The sequence below is a fragment of the Mirounga leonina genome, unplaced genomic scaffold (assembly GCF_011800145.1).
Source record: "Mirounga leonina isolate KUSES-001 unplaced genomic scaffold, KU_Mleo_1.0 Mir_129, whole genome shotgun sequence".
In the NCBI taxonomy this organism is placed as follows: Eukaryota; Metazoa; Chordata; class Mammalia; order Carnivora; family Phocidae; genus Mirounga; species Mirounga leonina.
In genome coordinates, this window is record NW_023270323.1 from 80,545,713 (window position 1) to 80,569,862 (window position 24,150).

Below are 24,150 nucleotides of genomic sequence, written 5' to 3' on the forward strand. Positions count from 1 at the left end.
GGGCCCGGACCAGGGCCGTTGGGAGGACAGGAGCAGGGGGCCGGATGTCCGGGCGGCCGGGCGGCCGAGGGCTTCGGGCCCCAGCTGCCGGGCTGGGCGGCCCAGCGCCCGGCGGCGCTCTGGTGGCTGGGTGGGTGGGTGGCTGGGTGGCTGGGTGGGTCGGGGCGCTCGGACGCGGCCCGGGGCTGGGGTCACGCCGTGCCGGCACCTTGGGCCGCCTCGCCCCTCAGCCCCGCCCCGGCCAGCCCGATGTCGGGGTGTGGGTGCCGCGGGCGGGGCGGCGGCCTGTGACTCACTCGCGCTGTGACCTTAGCCGCCCGGCTGCTGGCCGCGGCGTCCTGAGCGGGGGTTGGAAGGTTTTTTGAAGGGAGCGCGCTGACGGTCAGCCCTACGACTGTCTGGGCGCTCCTGTCGGGGTTAAGCTGGTGGAACGCGGTGTTCACTCGCGAGGATAGTCGTGCCCTTGGGCCACGTTGAGGACTCTTGAGGGGAGATGGCCAGGGTCTGGCAGACACGGACGAGCTGGGTCTGCGGACCTGTAGGACGTCCGTGGGGCGCGTATCCTCCTAGTACTCTCGGGTGTCTGTAGAGGGGCCCCAGGCCTTGCTGGGCATGGTCCCAGGCAGGTCCCTTGGTGTCCCCAGCCTCAGTGACCATACTGCCTACGCAGAGGTCACACCTAACTCGGGGCTCTTAGGGGTCCACATGTCAGTAGCCCGGACGCCCTTTCTGATTCTTCTTACATATTAACCTTTCTGAGTTTGTTCCTTGTCTGTTGATTAGGACTTCTCTTATGAACATTAGAGACTCAAGTGAAATATATTTCAAAGTACCTTACGATTCACAAAAACACCCCCAAGGAACATAATTCTTGTAATTTTTTACATAATGGCTGGTTGGCTGCTTAGAACTTTGGAGCCATGGGAAGGGCGCTGAGCAGCCAGAAGGGACAGTGTGAACAGTCTGGGTGTCCAGGTCCCTCTGTCATTAGAGTTCTCCTTGTATCTCTTCTAAGCATGGTAATAAAAATACTTTGGCCACTTCATGTTTCTGTAGTAGTTCATGGTTTAAAAGTGAGCTGAATTACGGGGGCCTGGGTGGCTCAGTCGTTGGGCGTCTGCCTTCGGCTCGGGTCATGATCCCAGGGTCCTGGGATCGAGCCCCGCATCGGGCTCTCTGCTCTGCGGGAGGCCAGCTTCTCCCTCTGCCTCTCTCTCTCTCTCTCTCTCTCATAAATAAATAAATAAAATCTTAAAAAAAAAAAAAAGGTGAGCGGAATTTGTTTTTGTGGTTGTATCATTTTGGGAGCACAAATGTTTCTTGTAGTTAGCACTGTTCTTTATTATACAGGAAGGGGCTGAGAGTGGCTCAGACATTGGGTTTGCTGTAGGACCAACAGGGAATCCAGAGTCCTGGAGACCCAGGACTGGACTTCGAGTCCAGTCTTGGACCCTCCAAAACACTCCGATCTGGGCACAGGGGCCCTTTTCTGCAGCACATTTCCTCAGTATTAACCTTTTCTGTCAGTGTGGTTCATTGTCACAATTAGTAAACCAACATTGGTACATTGTTATTATCTGAGCTCCATACTGTATTCAGATTTCTTTTATTCTGTCCCACACTTTATTCTGATTTTTTTTTTACTTTGTTATTTACATACTCTCTATTCGCATTTGTTTTTTTATTAGTACCTTTCCTTTATTGTGCACATTTTAATTCTGATGTCTTGCTGTATCCCAGGACCTTATCCAGGACACCACATTACATGTAGTTGTTATTTCTCTTTAGTCTTGGCTGTGATATGTTTCTCAGGCTTTCCTTGACAGTTTTGAGGACTGTTCAGCTCTATTGTAGAATCCCAGCCTTCAGGGAGGAGAGGGGGGTCTGGGGATTGAAATCGATTGCCTGTGGCCTAGGGTATAGTCAGTCATGTCTAGGTAATGAAGATAAGAAAAGAACTCTTGAATAGGGAGGCTTGGGGAGCTTTGGAATTGGTGGCATCTGTAGATGCTGACCCCACAGTGACAGAGGCTCCTGCACTCAGGAGTCTTCTACACCTTGCACTATGTACCTCACCATCTGGCTGTTCCTCATGTCCTTTACAATAAACTATAATAGGAAATAGAGAATTTTCCTGAGTTCTGTGTTGTTCCAGAGAATTAATAAAACTGAAAGTGGTGGTGGGAACCCTCATATTTGTAGCTGGCAGAAGTGTGGGTGACCTGAGAACCCTACTTGCAACTGGTGGCCGAAGCGGAGCAGTCTTGTGGGACTGAGCCCTTAATAACCTGTGGGTATGCACTAACTCCGGGTAGGGTCAGACAGAACCTAATGGTAGGCTGCCCAGCTGGGGCCAGAGAGTTGTAGAATTGGTTGTTGGGGGGGGAAATTAAAGGGACTTCTAGAAGGAGGGAATGGCCCATCTGTGGCCCATATCCCGGAGTCCTCTCCCCACCCCATCCCTCTGGAGTGGGCCCCTTAGAGGGCTGGGGAAGCCTTCAGAGTGGGGAGATTGTGGGAAGGGGCCAGGTAGGACAGGGGATGTGCAGTTCACACAACATAGTGATAGGAGGGCAGGCCAGGGAGCTGTGACAGCTTGTCTCCTTGCTGGGGGGGAGGTGCAGCACCAGGAGCCATTGCTGAGCTATGTTCTCGGGGTGCGGGGCTGGCCCAGGTCTGGGACACTTCTGTTTGGTCCTCAGCTGGGGTGAAGAGGGCTTGGTGTGACTAAAAATGTAATGTTTGAAATATAAAAGATGATGAATCATGGTAACCACTTGGGAGCCCAGACCCAGCTTTAATCAAGGCTGTCACCTGTCCTACAAGGTCCTAAATTTGATGGGAATAGCCTTCTACACAGGAGAAGTTGCCTGTGATGACCCTGGGCTCCACTTGAGATACATGAAGTGACAAGTGGAAGTCTTTGTCTGCAGAGGGTCCGCTGGGAGCAGCTCGGGTCTCCCCTGCCTGGCCTGCTGGAGGGTGTCTTGGAGTTGGCACCTGTCCCCTGCTGTGCCCGTCTTCTCTCCTCCCTCTCAGCTGGCTGTCGGAGTGAGCCCTCAGCACTCTGCACCTGCTCTGTGCTCTCCTGCTGCCGGAGGGTCTTAGGATGCCAGCCTGCCTTTCCAGCCTTGCTGCCTGGCATCCTCTCAGCACGGTGCCTCTGGCCCCACTGCCCCTAGTATCTGTCTCGTTCCCTCCACAGGTGGTTTCCACAGCACAGGGTTTGATCACAGGTAAGCCTGAGCATTGGTCATGAGAACGAACTCTGAATTTATGCTACGGAAGCCACGTTGAATTAGAAAAAGTGTCAAAAAATACATCAAAATCCATGTGCTGTACATTCATCAATGGTGTTTATCCAAGAAACAGCTTCCTCTTGGCATTTGTTTTACCAATAATTCTCAGCCCTCGCCCCCTCCTGTGGGCAGAGAAGGTGTTGGGTTGTTTGGATGGGGCCCTTGCTTGCTCTATGGGGCTGTCTGTGCGTTGGGAGTCCCGTGCAACCTGGCATCAGCTGGAGCGAGTAGGGAGTGGTCCTGCCTGGGGAGACCCCCAGGCCTGGGCTCTGTGGACCCTTGGCTGGTGGAACCTGGTGTCCCTGGTTGGGGTGTTTGAAGCCGGGGGCTGCCTCAGATTCCCCTTCTTTCCTAAGGCTACCCCAAGACCCCGTGTTCCTAACTGGACAGACCCTTCATTTGCAACACTCTGAAACCTTCCAACACAGAACAGGCTTCTAGAAACTTACTCTGCAAAGGAGAGTCTAAAAGGTGGTATCCGTCTACAGCCCGTGGTTTGAGACTTACATCTTGTTTTCTCCTCGTCTTTGTCGTAGGTAGTCTGGGAGCTCGTGCCTGTCTCGGCTGTGCCAGCACCGTGGGGCTGATAAGCCACCTGTAAGTCAACAACGTTACTGTATGTCCAGTGGAAGTGGGAGCTTGAAAATGCTTGACTGATGTGTGACTCCTGCTTTTGGGGAGACGGTATATTGTACCTTTCTGTTCTTTGTTTTTATTTCTTTTTAGCTTTTATCTTTGTATTTTGAAGTATATAACCTTATACGTTAGTGGATCCTTGGAAAATAAACATTCATAATTCCAGTACTTGTTGTAAATATTACTACATTTCAGTGTATTTTATTCTGGTCTTTTTTTCATATGTCTATTTTTCAAAACAGACAGTGCTGTGTACTTACCATGCACTGTGTGCTTTTCCACGCTCCCACGTCTGTTGTTGTCAGTGGCTTTTCATGCACTTGTGCAAAGAGACATAGGATGTGCCGCCAGGCAGCATTGTAGGTGTTGGACTCTGCAGTGAACACATTAGACCCTCCCTTGAACCCCATTTGGTCCTTCGCAGAGCATCATGTTGAGTGACTGCTGGCCACAGGGCTCTCCCCCACCTGGTTCTGGGGACATGCCTGGAATGTGGTAGACTTAGCCCTTCCCCACAGTGGTGCTTTTGCAAGGCTGGAGGGCTTCCTGGAGGAAGTGGCATCCATACTTCCCTGTGCACTGTCGCACATGGACTCGAACTTCCCTCGGTTCCTGTGCTCTCCCACCCACCATTCCCTCTATCCAGCATCCCCGAGCATAGTTTCTTTGTGATGCCCTCCCCCACCTGCGTGGTCAGATGCCCCGACCTCTCTCCTGACTCCCAGGCCCTTGTCCTCTTGCCCCAGAAACCCAGAGTAGAGCCCATCTCTCCCTTCGGACATCTCTGATTCTTCCAATTGGAGAGTGCAGACCTCTTCCCAAGTGCCCCTCACAACCATGGAGCCATGGGGTCTTCGGAGTTTTCTTACTCATTTGAGATGGTTCATTTGTCACCTCATCTTGGCTCTAACACTTTTCTGGAGAATGCCTTCCTGGAACAGATTTAATTCCCTAAAATAAAAACTATGTAAGTCATACACGAAAACTTGGTTGATGGTAAAGCAAAATTGTGCTTAAACACAGCGGGCTTGCGAGGCTTTTCTTGCATGTGTGAGTGTCTCTGTGGAGTGGGGTTGGCACACATGCAGGGTATGGTGGGGACACAACAGAGTCTGTTTCAAACCCCCTCCCAGCAGCAGTCCCTGCTGGCCCCTGCCTGTTGCAAGAGTACTCCCACCTGGCTCTTGGGTTTGATTTTTTTTTTTTTTTAAGATTTTATTTATTTGAGGGGCGCCTGGGTGGCTCAGGTGGTTAAGCGTCTGCCTTCAGCTCAGGTCATGATCCCAGGGTCCTGGGATCGAGCCCCATGTCGCTTCTCCCCCTCCCTCTGCTTCTCCCCCCTGCTCATGTTCTCTATCTCTGTGTCTCGAATGAATAAATAAATTTTAAAAAATCTTTTAAAAAAATGTTTTACTTATTTGAGAGAGAGCACAAGCCTGGGGAGCAGCAGAGAGAGGCAGACTCCCCGCTGAGCAAGAAGCCGGATGTGGGGCTCCATCCCAGGACCCTGGGATCATGACCTGAGCCGAAGGCAGATGCTTAACTGACTGAGCCACCCAGGGGCCCCAATCATGGGTTTGATTTGATTTGATTTGATTTGATTTGATTTGATATTTTAAGGATTTTATTTATTTGACAGGGAGAGACACAGCAAGAGAGGGAACACAAGCAGGGGGAGTGGGAGAGGGAGAAGCAGGCTCTCGCTGAGCAGGGAGGCCGACACAGGGCTCAATCCCCGGACCCAGGGATCCTGGATATGTTGCTTTTCCTTTTGATGACTCAGTATAAGAAATACTGAGGCACATGGATAAGGACAGGTGACCCTTGAACAATGCAGGGAGGGGTCTGGCGCCGACCCCTGGGCAGTGGAAGATGCACATACGACTTGACTTCCCCAAGCTGAACTGCTGCTAGCCAGCTGTTGACCAGAAGCCTTGCTGAACATAATGGTCAGTTCGCACATATCTCATGTATCATGTGCTGCGTTCTTACAATAAAGCAAGCTAGGCAAAAAATCGTAAGGAAAATGTACTTACAGGACTGTCCTGCCTTTATCAGAAAACCTCCACGCGTAAGTGGGTCCAGCCACAGAAGTCTGCGTTGTTCTGAGGCCAGTGTGATTCTCTCTGTTGGTTCTTTTGCGATCTCAGTCTTCAGCTAAAATGGTCCAGACCCCAAACGGTGAGCAGGTGAGGAGTTTCTGATCCAAGACAATGTCATGGGCATTGTCTGGCTGCTCTTGACCTCCTTTATCATAAAAATAAAGACAGCAAGGGAGCACCTAAAATTGGGAATAAGCAAACTAACTCGTTAGTCCTGGAGCTCATTCCGTAGGAAGAGTGGGGCTGCCCTGCCGTGAGGCTCTTTCCAGAGTCTGGTGCAGCGCGAGTGCTCATAAGACGGGCTGCTGAAATGCGAAAATGGTGGTGCTAGCCGCTTCCCCGGGCCCTGGAGTGCTCCTGGCACAGGGTGTGCTGTCGTGGGGCCTCGAGGGCTCTGACAGGTGTTGGGATGTTGCAGGCAGTGGTCTCCGGCTCCCCGGCAGAGGGGCCCCTTGTCCTGTAGGCAAGCGCTGTTTCACCTCTTGTCTCTGGGCAGAGAGATGGCCTGCGCTCGGTCCTGGTACCTGTTGCTCAGTTGTCGGTCTTTGCTTCCCTTCTTGCTGCTCGTGTCACTTTGCCCTTGCCGGCATCATGTCCCTGAAGAATGGAAGGTGGCACGTGGAGGCTTGCTATCCTCCCTGGCCCAGCCTCAGGCCATCGTCTGGGTGAGCTGTCCCCTCGGGAACGGGACATGTTAGGAGTCGAGTGGGCACAGGAGTTCTGCCGTTGACAAGAGTTAGGGAGGTGCCCCGGGGAGAGCCGGTGCGGGTCCCTTTGCCTGCCATGCCACCCTGTGGTTGTGCGGCTGATGCCACAAGGCACGGGAAGTGCTGACCCCGTGAATGCGTTCTTTTGCCAGGCACGACTTAGTTTTTCTTTTTTTTTAAGATTTTATTTACTTATTTGACAGAGAGAGAAAGAGCACAAGCAGGGGGAGTAGCAGAGGGAGAGGGAGAAGCAGGCTTCCCGCGGAGCAGGGAGCCCGATGCGGGACTCGATCCCAGGACCCTGGGATCATGACCCGAGCCGAAGGCAGACGCTTAACTGACTGAGCCGTCCAGGGGCCCCACGACTTAGTTTTTCTCTCCTTTTTTTTTTAAGATTTTCTTTTTAAGTCCTCTCTCCACCCAGTGTGGGGCTCAAACTCACAAGCCCGAGATCAAGAGTCACATGTTCTGCCTACTGAGCCAGCCAGGGTGTCCTTGGTTTTTCTTTTCTTGAAGGTGGCAGCAAGTTGTGTGTGTTGAGGTGGACGTAGGCATCAGCAACCTGAAGTAAAATGGGCAGCTTTGATAGGAGCCCCCAAGCTCTAATGCCAATAGCCTGTCCTCTAGTGACTGCGAATTTCTTGTTGACACGCTGCTTTTGCCCGGAGTGGGTTTTCCCCACTTTGAAGGGAAAAAAGAGGAAAAGCAGGAGAAGGACAGGGGCCTACTGACCCTGTGTGGGTGGGGCGGGTGCGCGCTTCTCGGGAGCAAGGCCGAGCCAGGGGCTCTCGTGAGCTGGGGCAGAGCAGGGCCCCAGCTGCCCATGGGAAGGCAGCCGTGCGCAGATTAGTGTTATTTTGACGAATATTTTTGAAATAACAGATTATGCAGTTTTATGCTTTTTGAAAGTAGCTAAACCTTTCTGGCTAGATTGCTAGTAATGCTAGTCTCTAGTGTGCGTGAAGATAGCCAGCTCTTGGAGCGTCACTGGGCCCGGCTGGATACGCCAGGTGCTCTTCTGCTTGCTCCGTTTTCACGAGTCTGTCTGTGCCTGTGGGCCGCCCCCTGCAGCTGCTGACATCATGCCTTCTCAGGGAAGCCACTTGCTTCCTTTTGCTAATTGAGGGTTGGAAAATGGGATAATTAAGTTTGACAGGGATAGGAGGTAAGGTTTTTTCCTGTGTGTGGGCATTGTCATCGCCCGCACTGGGAAGTGAGGCCGAGGCACGGAGGGCCCAGGCTGTGGCCACGGTCTCACAGCCCCACGTGGCTGAGCAGCTCTGCTGTGCTCCGTGCAGCCTGCCCCTCCCAGCTGTGACCCAGCAGGGTGAGCTCAAGGCCACCACCTTCCCGCTCAGGAGTTGACTGTGGGGACCTGGGGTTCATGGCACAGGACTGACCCTGCCCTTGCAGACAGGCAGGAGGCCAGCACGGGGTTGATCGACGGGAGGCCAGCGGTGCCCCATGCCTGAGGTGGGCACGTCCCTGTTTGTCCTTCGGTATTCCCCATGCGTAAAAGGTGCAGCTGAACTGGACACTCACTAGCTTCCTTCCAGCCCTCAGCTGCTCTGATGGGAGAGTAACCATAGCTGCCACCTTTCTGGTCGGTGTTGCTCGTGCCAGACACTGTTCTGGGTACTTCATATATATTACCACACCCACTTACAGAGGACGTTCCCGAAGCACAGAGGGGTTAATTAAGTTGCCCAAGGTCTCACAGCAATAAGTAGTGGATTGGAATTTGAACTGGGACAGGCAGCTGGAGAGCTCAGGTCCTCACTGCTGGTGTTGGGCCAGGTGCAGTGAGATGATCCAGCAGATGGGAAGAGGCTGGGGCGTGTTGCTTATAAGCACACGCCTCTGAGGTTAAGTTGGGAGCCTGTGGCCTCCCAGAAGCGGGTTTGTGCACCAGGGAGGGAGGAGGTTTCCGGTAGGACAGGTGAGGTACATAGAAGATGGTGGGGTTCCGAGAATCGTGCAGGTAAGTTGCTCCAGCACTGGGCTGTAACTGAGGCTCTGGGCTGAGCAGAGGGAGCAGCACGGGGGAGAGAGGGAGGAGTGGGCTCTGGATGTGATTTGTTGGGTTTTTGCCATTTTGCACAAACATCTTTGCTGGACTGCACACAGGGTTGGGTCACCATTGATTCGAGTGTCCTCACTGACTTCCAGGACTTGCTCAAGAGCTGCAGGTCTTTGTAGAAAGTCACCTGGTAGGGGAAAGGACCCCGCCCTCGACCCTGCCCCACCCCAAATTCCCCAAGTCTGGGAACCCACATGGGAGATCTGCCCCAAGGTTGGGTCTCTCTAGTGCAGAGGTCAGGCTTCTGCTGTTTGTGTCCAGCCTGTCCCTTAACCCCAGGCCCCTGCCCAGGCTCCTTGGTGTCCTGGTGTCCTCCATGCGCCCACGGGGACTGGCTGCCCTTGGTCTCTTGCACAAGCCCCTTGCAAGCAGCTTCTCCTCTTCCTGATGTGTTTTCTGAGCATCAGGAAGCAGTGGGGAGTCTGTTTCACGTGCCAGGAAGGTTGAGTGTGCTACGTGTTGTTGTGATACGGCTCGGTTTGTGCCGTTCTCGTCGGTATGTGGTGCTGGGAGGTCGTAGACAGTGGCTGGCTCCTCATCGCTGTTTCCCTTTTCCCCTTTTCAAGGAACATGCCATTTCGCTGCTGCACTCCCGCCCACCCCGTGCACCTGTCCTTCAGAACCGATCCCCGTGGCTATTGGACTCCGAGGCCCGAGCGCGTGTGCTCGGCGGCTGGAGTGCCGTGGGCCCCCGCCTCCGCCAGTCTGGTTGTCCCGCGGCCACCGTTCCTTCCCTTGCGCTGCTGGCACTCGTCGCCCCCGCTGGGCGATGACTCTGTGGTGGAGAAGTCCCTCAAGTCCCTGAAGGACAAGAACAAGAAGCTGGAGGAGGGCGGCCCCGTGTACAGCCCCCCCCCCGAGGTGGCCGTGAAGCAGTCGCTGGGGCAGAGGGTCCTGGACGAGCTGAAGCACTACTACCACGGCTTCCGCCTGCTCTGGATTGACACCAAGATCGCCGCGCGCATGCTCTGGCGAATCCTCCACGGCCACAGCCTGACCCGCAGAGAGCGCAGGCAGGTAATGGGCATGCGAGACTTCCTGGCGCATTCCCCTTCTAGGTGCTTTAACATACGTGTAGAGCTTTTTTCTGCCACTTCTGGTTTTTAAAAAAAGAACACAGAAAAGCCAGCCTTCGACCCTCCCTGTGAGACACGCTGACGGCGGCACTGCCTCTCCGCCGGACGTGTGTCCTCAGCCCCAGAACCTGCCCGCTCACCCGCCCCCTCTGCCCGAGCTTCTGGCTCAGCGTGGCGTGCCGTCCACCAGCTCTTTTTTTTTTTTAAGATTTTACTTATTAGAGAGAGAGGAGCGAGAGCGAGAGAGAGCACGATTGGGGGGAGGGGCAGAGGCCGAGGGAGAAGCAGGCTTCCCGCCGAGCAGGAAGCCCAGTAACGCGGGCGCCATCCCAGGACCCTGGGATCGTGACCTGAGCCAGAAGGCAGATGCTTCACCGACTGAGCCACCCAGGTGCCCCATGCCATCCCCCAGCTCTTAAAAAAGTCTTCCTGCTTTTCCAGGAGCCCAGACCTTTTAGGTCTCTTATTTTGTCTGAAGTAACTGATGGTTACACCGTTGACCTTTCTTTCTTCCCCTCTTGCTCTTTTTTTTTTTTGGCTTTAACATTCTCAGCACCCTCAGATTCCCCAAGGAGAGGTGCAGTGATGTCTGTTCTCTTGATCCTCTTAAGATCAGAGGATCTTAGGAATTGGCTGTCATGTATGAGAGTTACTTTGGCTTCTGATTTTATGCTAGTTCTCGGGAACTTCATGGAGAACATGGGTCATTGTTTTAACTGGCTGGAGTGTCCCCTGAGATGCTGTTTTAAGAGGGAGCAGGTTGAGGATTGGAGGAAGGAGCAGTGGCGTTGGGATTTCAGAATCGTGCTCTTAGCGCTCGCTGGGTGTTGATTACAGCACACAAGTTAATGCTTTATGACCTGGACTCCCTTCTGCTCCTCCCCCATCCCATTCTGCCTTGAAAGGTGCATGTGTTTGCTACTTCATTGAAGACAGTGAAACTTTAAGAAAAAACAGAGTTGGAGCAGATGAGCCCGTCCCAGGGCGACGTCCCAGTGTGGACACGGGCTTGGCTGAGGCCGCGCATCCGTGTTGCCAGCTTTAAGGAGGGGGCTTGTGGAGCAATGCTTTTTTCCCTCGGTTTAGGGCCTTGTAGGTACTTCGAATTTGAACAAAACGTTGGCAGTCCTGATAATTATAGAAAAGTGACTATTAAATTATGTTTACAAAGGCAAAGAGATTGTAAGATAATTTGTGTAAGTATTGTGTAAGCGGGAGGTACATTTGAAGTGTGAATTTAAGTTCACGCAACTGCTGGATGCTTGCTGATCGTGTTAAGTAGAGAGTGACAGAACTGTGTGGGACTCCTGTGGGATACGAGTACCCGGAGAGTAGCTTTGTCCTCTGACTCTGGGCCCCATGGACCTGCAGTGTTTGCTGGAGGGGGTGCTTCTGTGCCCTGTCGCAGGAGACGTGGCTTAGCCACGGAGATGGCTCAGCGGCAGCGCTGGGTGTTCAGGGTCACAGTGCACATCTGTTGACGGTGTGTCAGGTGGCCGTGTGGGCAGAGACGGTGCCGTCATGGGCCTCCGTTCGTGCTCGAATTAGCTGCGTGCGCTCTAGATGCTTCCGGGTCCTGGTTTTCCATCCGGGACAATGTGCAGCTGACATCGGACGCAGCTGTCCGTGGAGAGGTGCAGTTAGGGCCTGCTTGGTGGGCTCCTGGGGTCTCTGGGGAGCTGGCGGGGGGGGGTTGATTCTCTGCCTCCCCAGTATGCTCATGGCTCCTCCCTCTAGAGCTTTCCCTCCAAGTGCTGGCTTCAGGTGGAGCATGTTAGAGTGCTGATGCTCACCATGTGGTGATGCTCTTAGGATGGTGAAATTGCTGGTCCATCCTTTGACACCAGGCGCGTGATCGAGAGTTAGTGCGGTTTCTCTCTGAGGCGTTATTTCCTGACAGTCTCTGGCTTTGTTAGACTGTTACCCGCTCCAGCCTCTGCTCCCTTCAGTGTGGTGACCAGGTGTGGCAGGCGTGACACTTGGCCCCCAGCCCTTGGCTTCTAACCGCTCCACAAGGAAGAACCAGGGCTCCTCAGAGACAGTGCTCACCAGCAGTGCTACGAGATGAGCTTGTATACCACATCGGATGGGCCTGTGTTGGAAAGTAAGGAAAGACCCGAAAATAAACAAGGGGGGCACTTCGGGGGGTTGCAAATGCGGAATAAAACAATTTTTTTTTCATTTCTTTTAGCAGTATTGTACGGTGTCATATTGTTTGATGCTATTACAAATGGAATTTTTTATTGTGGTAAAATACACAATCTAAAATTACTCTTTTAACCATTTTTATGTATATGCTTCTGTGGCACTGAATACCTTCCCATTGTTGTGAACGTCCCCACCCTCCATCTCCAGAACTCTTCCATCTTACCAAACCGAAACTCTGCCCCTCCCCACACTCTCCCCGGCCCCCCGACACCCACCATCTACTTCCTGTCCCTGTGATCTGACTCCTCTGCGGGCCTCATGTCACACAGCACTCGTCCCTTGGTGGCTGGCGCACTTCACTCAGCACAGTGTCCTCAGTGTCCATCCAGGTGGTGGCAGGTGTCAGTCTCCTTCCTGTTTAAGGCTGAAGAACGCTCCACCATGTGGGTTGTGCGTCCGTTTTGTTTTTCCATCCATCCGTCCTTCCATGGACACTTGGGTTCTTCCATCTTTTGGCTCTTGTACGTAAGTGGAGTCTTTGAAATTTCAGTTTCCAGTTGTCAGTTGCTAGTACAGTTGACCCTTGAACAACACAAGTTTGAACTGTGTGGATCCACTTATGTGCAGATTTTTTAATAAATGTATAAACATAAAAAACATACACACTCCTGCAAGTGTACTTTCTCTTAAGATTCTCTTAGTATTTTTGGGGGGGGGTTGGCTTTATTGTAAGAATACAGCATATGATACCTACAGCACAGAAAATGCGTGTTCATCGACTGTTCTTGTCCTCACTGAGGCTTCCTGTCAACAGGAGACGCTTAGCAATTACCTTTTGGGGGGAGTCAAAATTTATACGTGGATTTTTGACTGGGTGGGAGGGTCACTGCCCCTAACCTCTGTGGAGTTCAAGGGTCTACTATATATAGAAGTACAACTGGTTTCTTTTTAAAGATTTATTTATTTGAGGGGCGCCTGGGTGGCTCAGTCATTAAGCGTCTGCCTTCCCAGGGTCCCGGCATCGAGTCCCGCATCGGGCTCCCTGCTCGGCGGGAAACCTGCTTCTCCCTCTCCCACTCCCCCTGCTTGTGTTCCCTCTCTCACTGTGTCTCTCTCTCTCTCTCAAATAAATAAATAAAATCTTAAAAAAAAAGATTTATTTATTTGAAAGAGAAAGAGCGTTCGTGTGTGCATGAGTGGGGGATGCAAAGAGAGAGAATCCCAAGCAGACTCCCCACCCAGCGCAGAGCCCGACCAGGGGCTCCATCTCACCACCCTGAGATCAGGACTTGAGCCGAAACCAAGAGTCAGATGCTCAACTGACTGTGCCACCCAGGCGCCCCAGGAGTACTACTGATTTTTATATATTGATCTTGTGTCTTACAGATTTACCGAAGTCCATTATTCTGGTATCTTTTGCTGTGGTGGGTTGTGTTGTTTTGTTTTGTTTGGGGGGGGGGCAGAGGGAGAGAGAGTCTTGGGCAGGCTCCACTGTGGAGCCTGACGTGGGGCTCGATCTCACAGCCCTGAGATCACCCCCTGAGCTGAGATCATGAGTCAGCTGCTTAACCGACTGCACCACCCAGGTGCCCCTGCATCTGTTTAGATGGTCGTATGGTTTTCCTTTTTTTAGTTTTATTGATTAAATGGTTGAGATTATATGATTAAAAACAGGACCCAACTCTGTGCAGTCTACAAGAAACACACCTTAAATGTAAAGACAAATAGATTCCAAGTGAAACAGTGGGGAAAGGGAAGTGGTGCTGACAGAAGAAGGCTGGCCAGGCCTTCTGAGCGCCGGACTGTGGTGACGGCAGAGCAAAGATGAGAAGGTCATCCTGGTGTCCAGCATTTCATGATGCTAAAGGGGTCAAGTCGGCAGAAGGATAGAACATTCCTAAACATTTATGTACCTAATGACAGAAGCCAGATGCCAAAGAATATATTGTATGGCTCCACGTATGGGAAATGTCCAAATAAAGCAAATTTACAGAAACAAATCAATTTGCTATTTGCCTCGAGCTGAGGGTAGAAACGCAGGTTGACTACAGATGGACATGGGGAACTTTATGGCATGACAAAAATGTTCTAAAAATGGGTTATGGTGATAGTTTCACAATCTGTAAATTTACCAAAAATCATTGAATTACACACTTAGTGGTGAATGTTATGGAATGTAAATTAAACCTCAATAGAACTACTAACAAAAAAATTAATGGACGAATGTCAAAAACCACATCAACTTGAAGGGTCTTTCCATGGTCGAATCCTGGACCATTTGAATATAAAAATAAAAATAGTAATGAATTGTAAACAAATGAAGAAATATAGGAATCCGTGAATCTGTTTTGACAATAAATAGGAAAGTGAACGTGCGAGGTTTGTAAATGAGGAGATAGGTTCAGGTTGGGGGTCCCGGCTCTGTGCCCCACAGAGTACAGACTGGTTTGAGAAGAGCCAGATGAGTGCCGTCTAGGGAGAAAAGCCTCAGGTGCGTCATCCACAAACTCAGGGCGCACACCATCGAGGGCCAGGTGGCTCCTGACAGACAAGAGGGGTCGCCAGCACTTAGGGAGCCGGGCTCCAGCGGGGATGGACCACGAGCCCCATCATAAGTGTCAGATGAGGCCGAAACGAAGCCGTTTCTAGGACTGACGTGGCTCTTCCAAAGCATGTCTGGTTCGTGACAGTGGACACAGACACGTGGACGTGCACGGGAGTGCCTTTGGTGCCTGTGAGCGTAGGCAGTTGTGAGTGCAAGCCGTAGTTGACTGGTCGTGAGAGAAGAGAAAGCTGAGCTACCTGGGGGTGTGGCAGGGAGTGTCCACTCTCGGGGAATTTGGATGATTGCGACCTGCGCCTAACGGCTTCAGCGGTAGTTGATTCTATTGATGAAGCACTTGGATGTTTGTCAGTCATTGCTCTGCAGTGCAGGGTTAAGTCAGGCCGTCCTGAGAAACACACAGCCAACACTCTTCCTTTGTGCTGACCGTTTGGGGTGGGCGGCATGGCCGGTGCCAGCTACGGCCAGTCGTCGGCCTGCTGCTCCCGTCCTGGGGCGCCCAGGCCCGGTGGGCAGCGCCGTGGCTGTGTCAGGCCGTCCCTGCAGAGCAGGGCCCCCGCAGTGGGCAGGGCATGAAGGGACGGGGCCACTGCTAGGGCGAGCGTCCGCCCCTCCTCTCTGAAGGCTGTCTTCCGTGCTTTAGACACGGGAGGAAGAGCCGCCTTTGGGAGCAGGCGGCGGAGCCATCGGGGACGTCGTGCTCTCGCCGACCCCTGCCAGGTGCTGCCTGTGGTCGCGCCTCTGAGGGTCACGTGAGCAGTGTTGTCGCCTCACCCTCTGACCCCTTCGGCCTTTTCCCAGTTTCTCCGGATCTGCGCTGACCTCTTTCGCCTGGTCCCCTTCCTGGTCTTTGTGGTGGTGCCGTTCATGGAGTTCCTGCTTCCTGTCGCTGTGAAGCTCTTCCCCAATATGTTGCCGTCCACATTCGAGACCCAGTCCATCAAGGTGACGGGGCGGCGGGGGCGGCGAGCTCAGGGCAGGGCGGACGCGCATGCAGTTAGGACGTCTGCACTGTTGGTGGCTGACGCTCAGGTGTCCCGTGTCACCTTCGTGAGTCAGCCGTGCTTCGGACATGCTTCTCTGTAAACGTGCTTTAGGATACGGTTTCTCTAGCCCAGCTGTTGAGGCTGTGCGTGGGGGTAAGAGCCATGGGCCCCACACCGCACACAGAGCTTAGAAGCGTCACGGGGCGGCCCTGCTCCAAGAGGCCACCCAAGTATTTTTTAAAACCATGAAATGGAAGAGAAAGTCTCAGAATGCGTAGCACCTGGGTCCTGGGTGGGAGTGAATGCCGTTCAGGGAGATGTGGCGGCACTGGGTTGAGGGCTACCGTGAACTCCATGCTGTGGTTCCCATCGGAGGACTGGGAGCAACTGCTCTGACTGGTGCCAGCCAGGGAAGCTGTGGGGGGGCCGGGGTGCGGGCCAGGGGAGTGCAGCACCCCCTCTTTGACCTCGCAGGAAGAGAGGCTGAAGAAGGAGCTGCGGGTCAAGCTGGAGCTGGCCAAGTTCCTGCAGGATACCATTGAGGAGATGGCCCTGAAGAACAAGGCAGCCAAGGGGAACGCCACCAAAGACTTCTCCGTGTTTTTCCAGAAGGTGCTGTGATGCTCTGGGGCCCTGGTGGCCTCAGCCCACGGGTCCCAAGTGTTGGTTAGAGCCTCAGGGCTGCCCCGTCTTATTTGGGGGCATGCCTCACTGCCTCACTTCTTCTCTCTGCTCTACTGCACACGGCAAGAGTGGGGCTCCCCGACAGGCGTGGACTAGTGCTGTAGGGGGTGTAACCGGGAGCCCCACCCCGGCCCCGTACTCAGTGAGGTCAGGCCTGCTCTCCTGAGAACTTGAACCTCGCTGACATTCACCATTGTTTGCCTGTGTCTCCAGACTTCGCAGCAGCCTCAGGGGAGGTAGAGTTTGGCAGATGAGGAACTAAGACCCTGCAGTGGTGACATGCTGGAGGGCCAGGCTCGGGGGCCAGGCTTGGGGGCTGCTCCCCAGCTACGTCCACAGTGGGGAGCCTCTTGCCAGCCGGTAGCCGCGGCTCTGCACGGGCGGGAGGGGGGCAGCAGGTGGCCTTGTGCTGCATGGAGGTGTCCTCCACGGGGAGCCAGCACAGGCTTGCTCAGGGCGTGGAGCCCTCGAGGGGCGGCTCCCCAGCAGGAGCGTAATGACAAGGCAGATCCAACGGAGGGTGTGGATGGTCCGGGGCTCTTCAGCTGATCCTCCTTTGTTTCTTCACTTGAGGCTTGTGGCCCAAGTCCATGGGTGGTGCCGGGGAGCATGCACACATACACACGCACGCGCGCGCGCGCCCCCCGCCCAGTGGCTCACCCACGTGATTGCTCCCGCAGATCCGAGAGACAGGCGAGAGACCCAGCAATGAGGAGATCCTGCGTTTCTCCAAGTTGTTTGAGGACGAGCTGACCCTGGATAACCTGACGCGGCCGCAGCTGGTGGCCCTGTGCAAGCTGCTGGAGCTCCAGTCCATCGGCACCAACAACTTCCTGCGCTTCCAGCTCACCATGAGGCTGCGGTCCATCAAGGCTGACGACAAGGTGAGCGGCCTGCGGTCGCGGCTCTGCCTCTCCAGGTACTTAGCTTTCTGGTTGTAGAAGCAGCGGTGTCCTCACTCTGAAGCTCTGGTGGCCCTGTCGTTCCCAGATCATGGCTCTGTGCCCACTCTGTGCCCCGTGTGCACACACTGGATGCGTGCGCGCGTCTGCTGCAGTAACACGGGAACCGTCCCGACAGGTGGTCAGTTGGCAGGACATTAGGAGACCTGTCCACGTCGCTGAGTATTTGTTGGAAGGATGACTGGCAGCGATCGCCTGTCTCATTACATGGACATGTCATAACTGATACGTGGATGCATCATAACTTCCTAACCATCACTTTCGCTGATATTTTCCTACTCTAGACGGTGCTGTAATAAACATCTTTTAACATGGATTTTTGTTCCAGATCTTTGATAGTTTTCATAAAAAGAGTGGCTATGATTGGGGCTCCCAAGGGAAAGGGCAGGAGGACCAAAGCACGTGCCGGCCCACAGCAGATTACCCCCAGGGCTGCGCTGCGCGCTGTGTCCTCCCGCCTGCCCACACGCCAGGGCACTTTTCCTGGGAGGAGCTCCTAAAACCGCCTTCTTGTCCTCCACTGGCGCTTCTCGCCATATGGTCTCCGGTGTCTGGTGTTCTCATAGCTCTCCAGGCACACCTCGGAGGTGCTCAGTCTCCGTCCCAGACCGCTCGAGCTCCGCTTTCTTGAACAGCTCGTCGTAGCTCCTGTCTGATTATTCCGACGACTGTGGTCTGGAGGTCTTTGTTTTGTTTTCTTGGGTTTGTGTGTTTGCAGTATCTAGTTGTGCCCGAATGCAGACATGTCTGTGGGAAGTTTCTGAGCTTCCGGGTGTCGCCGTCTTCCTCCGGGAGGGGCCCACCCAAGTCTGCTCTGCTGTCGAGGGCCCGGTCGTCTGGGGATCACAGCCGCAGTCAGGGCTGGGCCTGCAGCCTGGCCGAGGCCCTCCCCCACAGTGCCGCCTGCGTAGCTGGGCCCCGGAGGCCCCTCCGCTTTGTGCAGATTTTCTGCCCCGCTCCTCGGTTCTGTGCTGCTCAGTTGGGGTGCCTGAGGACGGGGTTGTTTCCCGCCCATCCTGCTCCCTGGGCGGCGGCCCTCGAGGCCTGTCTGCTCGAGCAGCCCCTCGACTCCGGCTGTCATCTTCTTAGCCCGGCGAGAGGTCTCTGCCTCTCAGCCGTGGCCCCCGGCCTGGACTCTCCGCCTGCCCTAAAAGTTGGTCGAAGTTGTCGTGTCCCAGTGGCTCGCAGACGGACAGCCCACACCTCCGTGGTTGCCTGGCCTTTCCGTCCACATGATCTCACTGTGCCCGAGCCCTAGTTGTGTTAGCTTTCCGACGCTGCCTGGTGTGTATTGTGTGTGTTTTATCGCCTTTCTAGGAGTTCTCAGCAGGGGAGTGGGTCGGATGAGAATGGCTCCTCGTCGTAGCTTGAAGTAGCAGAGCGTCACTGTGTTTCTGAAAGGATGAAAAGAAACCTTTTCTCCAGCGCAGTACAGGTCGTCCGGGAGCATACTCCGGGCACCCACTGCAGCAGAGCGAGGGGGCTGCCATGTGGCTGCCCCCACTCCCACCCCACCTGCAGAGAGGCAGCTCAAGGGCAGGTCGCCTGGGGTTGAGTCCTGGCCATTCGCCTGCTCTGTGATCTTGGACAAGTCGTCCTGCTGCTCAACGCCACAGTGGCCAGACCTCCACCATTGGGAAGGTGGAGTGGGCTTCCTTTTCCCTGGATGTTGATGTTAAGTGACAAGATTGTGAAGCCTGGGAGAAGACCCTGGGACCCCAGGACCAACCCAGTGGGTCTTTGTGCCTTGGGGCTGAAGAGACGGCAACGAAGAGGTGCTGATGTGTGCAGACTTCCAGAGCCTGATGGGGGTGCTCACTGGCTCCGTCGCTGGAGCCCGTGACTCTTGATCTCCGGGCTGTAAGCTCGAGCCCCACGTGCGGTGTAGAGATTACTTAAAATTGATATCTTTTTTAAAAAGCAAGCAGAAAACCCCCTAACAAAAGTCTGCTCTCTCTGGCCAGAGGACAGGAAAGGGGCTGCTTCGCAAGACAGAGGACTTGGGACAGTGACCGCTCTACCCCAGCAGACACTAGGGGGACGCCATCACACCTCCATGTGCCCTGCTGGCTGAGGTCTGAGGCCGCCACCCTCTTCCGGATTCGCAGCTGGGACGGTGTCCAGGAAGGCCGGCCGATGGTGCCGAGCTGCCCTCCCTCCCCGGGGCGCAGTGTCCGTAGACCAGCAGGGGCCAGGGCCTTCACTTCACCTAACCGCTCCCAGGCCTTGCCCTGCGCCCCACTGGGGTGGTGTCCAGAGCCAGGTGGGCTGCCTACCCCACCTAGCCCAGGAGGTATGGGGAGCCCTGGCAGAAAATTAGAACTCGAATCCCCACTACCCCAGAGAAACAGAAGTGCCTCCCCCGGGGCTCAGTGGAGGCTGAATGGGGGCCTGGCAGCAACGAGCCGGCACCCTACCTATTCCAAACTGGGCCACGGATGTCATTTTTGGGTATAACCAAGAGATAACACAGAGAAGTCAACCATTGAAGGGAGCTTATGACTCACATTTGCCCTAGAAATGGGGGCACAGCCCCCATTGAGGGCCAGAGGAGACCTTGACACACCTGGGGACCAGAAAGCGGGAACAAGGGAGGACCTGGGACCTGGCCCTTATTACTCGTGTGGTGGGAGTTAGGAGTGGCTGGCCACAGGAAGTGACACAGGGCTCGGGCTTTGTGGTTGGAGGATTCGAAACCGGATTCTTGCATTCCCATGAAAGCCAGGCCACGGGGCGGGGGAATCCAAGCCATGTAGGCTTGTTAGTTTGGATCAATAGATGCCAGATCATCAATTGCAAAATCTGTAGAAGTTGGTTAGAACATTACTCACCACTCCCGTGCCAGAGTGCTGTCCGAGGGAGCCAGCTAAGATCGAACATTGAAACAAGATCCAGAATCTCATTTTTAACACCCAAAACGTCCGGGTTTAAATTGAAAATCACTCCTTATGTTAAGAATCAGAAGGCTCTTGGGACACCTGGGTGGCTCATTCGGTTGAGCGTTTGACTCCTCAGCTCAGGTCTTGATCTCAGGGTTGTGAGTTCAAGCCCTGCTCTGGGCTCCATGTGAAGCTTTAAAAAAAAAAAAGAAGAGCGGAACGTTCTCAAAGTGGATAAGCAAAGGCAGCTGATGGAGATAGCAGAGACGTGAGACCCAGAGGACGGTTGTGAAGCAGCCCTTGGGTAGCCACAAGGAAGAGAAAACGAAGAAAAACCAAATGGGAATCTTTTTTTATTTGAAGATTTTATTTATTTATTTTAGAGAGAGCGTGAGCAGGGAGGAGAAGGGGAAGGAGAAAGAATCTGAAGCAGACTCCACCCTGAGCACAGAGCCCAACGTGGGGCTCGATCCTGCAACCCCGAGATCACGACCTGAGACGAAACCAAGAGTCAGATGCTCAACCGACTGAGCCACCCACGTGCCCCACAAATGGAAATTTAGAGAAGTGAAAAATAAAATCCAAAATAAAATCTTAATGGATGAGCTCTATAGCAGAAAGGGAGAGGACAGAAGGACAGGCTCAGTGAACTTTTAAGATAAAACAGTAGAAATCACCCATCTGAACATCTGAGAAAACAGTTTAAAAAAATGAGCAAAGGGATGTCTGGGTGGCTGCTCAGGTCATGATCCCAGGGTCCTGGGCTCGAGCCCCATGTCCCTGCTCAGCGGGGAGTCTGCTTCTCCCTCTGCCTCTCGCCCCTGCTTGTGCTCGCTCGCTCTCTCACAAATGAATAAACAAAATCTTAACAAAAAAGTGAGCAGGGCTTCAGCTGCCTGTGGCATTAGAGGAAAGCATCTCACATACTTGTCAGAGTTCTGGAAAGAGAGGAGGGAGGGCAGAGCTGGGAAAGTGCTGGAAGAAATAACAGCTGAACTCTTCTCAAAGTCAGTAAAAGACCTGAATCAGCAAATCTTAGAAGCTGAGTGAACCTCAGGTGGGATCCACCCAAAGAAATGCACACGAAGACACATCATGGTCAAACGAAACAACGCTGAAGGCAGCTGATTTGACAGCAGTGCGTGAGAACGGCGTCTGGCCCACAGCGAAGATGCTCCTCAGAACTTAGAGGCCGGAAGGAACAGTATTCTTCACGTGCTGAAAAGCCCTGTCAGCTCCGAGTCCTCTTCCCATTGAAAATATTCTCTAAGAAAGTGGGGGGAGTCAGGACATTGTCAGAAGAAGGAAAACTAAGAGAACTTGCCACCAGCAGATCTGCCTCAACCTAGAGGAGGATCTCTACTCGGAAAGGACATAGTTGACCCTTGAATGACGTGGGGGTTAGAGACACTGGGCCCCGCGTCTCCCCCAACACACACGAAAACCTGCATATGACTTTCCTTTTTAGTCTCTTTATCCCTAACTGAAGTGGTGTTAGAGTAGAGAAGGTATTTACAAGTGCGGTGATGTGTTAGGAAGGGGATCATCTAGAAGGCAGTAGAAGTACACTGGGGATGTGTGCAGAGCTGTGTGAGGTTCACAGGTCCACCTTTTTTTTTTTTTTAAGATTTTATTTATTTATTTGACAGAGAGAGAGAAAGCGAGAGAGGGAACACAAGCAGGGGGAGAGGGAGAGGGAGAAGCAGGCCTCCCGCCAAGCAGGGAGCCCGACGCGGGGCTCGATCCCAGGACCCCGGGATCATGACCTGAGCCGAAGGCAGACGCTTAACGACTGAGCCACCCAGGCGCCCCGGTCCACCTTTTATATGACCCTCGGCTCTGTAGTGTTTCAGGTTACGTTCTCAGAAAGAAACAAAATGCCCAAGACAGGATTTGACTCCATTAAAAACAACTGGAGGGAGCTCCTCCCTATGTGTCTCTCAGGGGTCAGCAAGCAGGTGGCACAGCCGGGCCCTCTGTGTGTGACATTTGACCCCCAAAAACCTACCTGCTAAGAGCCTGCTGTTGACCAGAAGCCTTACCGATGACCTACAGTTCTCGAACTGTAGGTGTATAACCTACAGTTCGAGAACCTACAGTTCTCGAACCTGTTTTGTGTATAATATGTGTTACAGGCTGTATTCCTACAACAGAGTAGGCTAGACAAAAGAAAATGTTACTAAAACCGTAAGGAGGAGAAAAGACATTTCCAGGGCCGTCCTGTGTGGAGAAACCCCGAGCGTGCGTGGACCTGCGCACTTGAAGCCCGTGTTGTTCACAGGTCAGCGGTGCCAGGAGGCCTGGACCATGAAGACAAAAGAGCACAGACCTCCTTCTCGTCCGCCTCTACGCCAAGTGCCATGGTCGCAGCAGAAACGGGCTGTGTGGGGTGGCTGTCCGTGGAAGCAGGAGACGCTGAGACGAGTGTGCCGTGAGGGGGACAGGTCAAGGGGCGTCCGGGGGCCAAGGTGTCGACACGTTGCTGGGACTGGGACGAGGATATGGACGGTGAGCAACCACTGCACGTACCACGCAAGGAGACGTACTCAGCAGCACGGGACACAAGTCCACGTGGAACCACGGAACCCACAGGAAGATGGGGAAACGAAAACAAAAACCCAGCTTTTTCATAACAACCCCAAACTGAAAAGACCCAGCTGCCCTTGAGTGGGAGAACGGTTAAAGCGGGGTGGTCTTCCGGCGCAGCGCTGCCTGGTTAGGGAAGAGCAGGTGCACAGGTTTCCCGGGAGACCCCAAAGTCGTAGCTCCCCGCCCAGCGGAAACGAGGAGCAGAGGAGTGGTTGCCAGGGGCTCAGGAGGTGGGAGTGTCTGTGAAGCACGAGGTCCTCGTGGGGACAGAAGGGTTTCCTGCTTGGTGCCGTCGCCGTGCTGGCTACGACTGTCAGCATCGTCTGTATGGCGTTACCCTGGGGAGAAACCCCGTCTGTCATGTCTGCATGTTGATCTACAGTCATCTCAAAATGGAAAGCTTACTTCAGAGACGGGGAGTCGCGGTGCTGTCTGCCTCACAGGGTCACTGTGAGGCTCGAGTGGGGCCGGCCGAGGGGGCCTCTGGCACGGGAACTCTGGTTCGCTCTTCTCCCTTGGGTCCCTGTGACCTCGGGCGGAGGCCAGGAGACCTCTTCAGAAGGTCGGGATCGCACTGCTCTCCATCCTTCCTCCCGTCCTGCGGATACTGAGAACCGCTGGGTGGCTGGAGGGCCGTGGGGGGTGGGGAGAGACGCTGGGGTGACCGTGAGGAGGAGGAGGAGGAAGGGGCGGTCAAGCGCAGGGAGCAGGGCCTGGGCTGAGGTGGGATCCTGGCCACTGTGAGCCTCCCCGAGGTCCGCACCTTCTGTCAGACGGTTCTGGTCACTGCAGACCCAAAGCTGAGGCCTTGGTGGTGCTGGTTTGTCTTGCACTTGGCAAGGCGTGTTAGGAAAGTGTCTGACAGTGAGACACTGTAATCCTGGAATGACCTTTGCACGTGTACTTAGCTGACTTTCTTTTACAGCTGATCGCTGAGGAAGGGGTGGACAGCCTGAATGTGAAGGAATTGCAGTCAGCGTGTCGGGCGCGAGGCATGCGGGCCCTCGGTGTCACGGAGGATCGGCTGAAGGACCAGCTGAAGCAGGTGTGTGGCTCGGGCTTCCCCACCATCTGACCAGCATAGATGGGCTGCTTGTGGAAAAACTCTCCCCAAACCCTGGTGGCAGCCAGGCCTGGACGAGGGTGCGTGGTGACCTGGTTCTGTCGTGTGCTCACATAGCCCATGTTCGCGGCTCTGACCTTTCTCACCTGCTCTTAGCTGATGTTAACATCCTTACTGTCCCATTCTGGTCCTGTGTGGACAGATGAGGATGAGGTGAACTTCCCTTAAAATTCCAGCGTGTCTTGTAACTGAGGCCAGGGACCTCTGGGTAAATAGGACCCAGGCCAGCCCATCCTGAGTGTCTCTGTCGGCTGTGCCTTGCTTTCTCCAGCGACTCAGGGGCCCTTGGTCAGCATCCAGAGACCAGCGTGGCAGC

The 24,150-nt window shown here is 54.1% G+C and overlaps 1 protein-coding gene across 3 annotated transcripts in view; it reads left to right on the forward strand.

Annotated features, from left to right (window-relative positions):
• LETM1 (leucine zipper and EF-hand containing transmembrane protein 1) overlaps positions 1-24,150 on the forward strand; it is a 36,988-nt gene that overhangs the window by 743 nt on the left and 12,095 nt on the right. For 2 of the 3 annotated variants that reach the window (XM_035005463.1, XM_035005462.1), the window contains exons 2-7: positions 3,836-3,896; positions 9,391-9,841; positions 15,413-15,556; positions 16,072-16,209; positions 16,962-17,165; positions 23,637-23,756. In XM_035005463.1, coding sequence (XP_034861354.1) covers positions 3,836-3,896; positions 9,391-9,841; positions 15,413-15,556; positions 16,072-16,209; positions 16,962-17,165; positions 23,637-23,756 — 1,118 coding nt within the window. Of the gene's footprint in view, positions 1-3,835; positions 3,897-9,390; positions 9,842-13,400; positions 13,473-15,412; positions 15,557-16,071; positions 16,210-16,961; positions 17,166-23,636; positions 23,757-24,150 lie in introns of those variants that run through there. The other variant, XM_035005464.1, reaches the window with a different exon arrangement.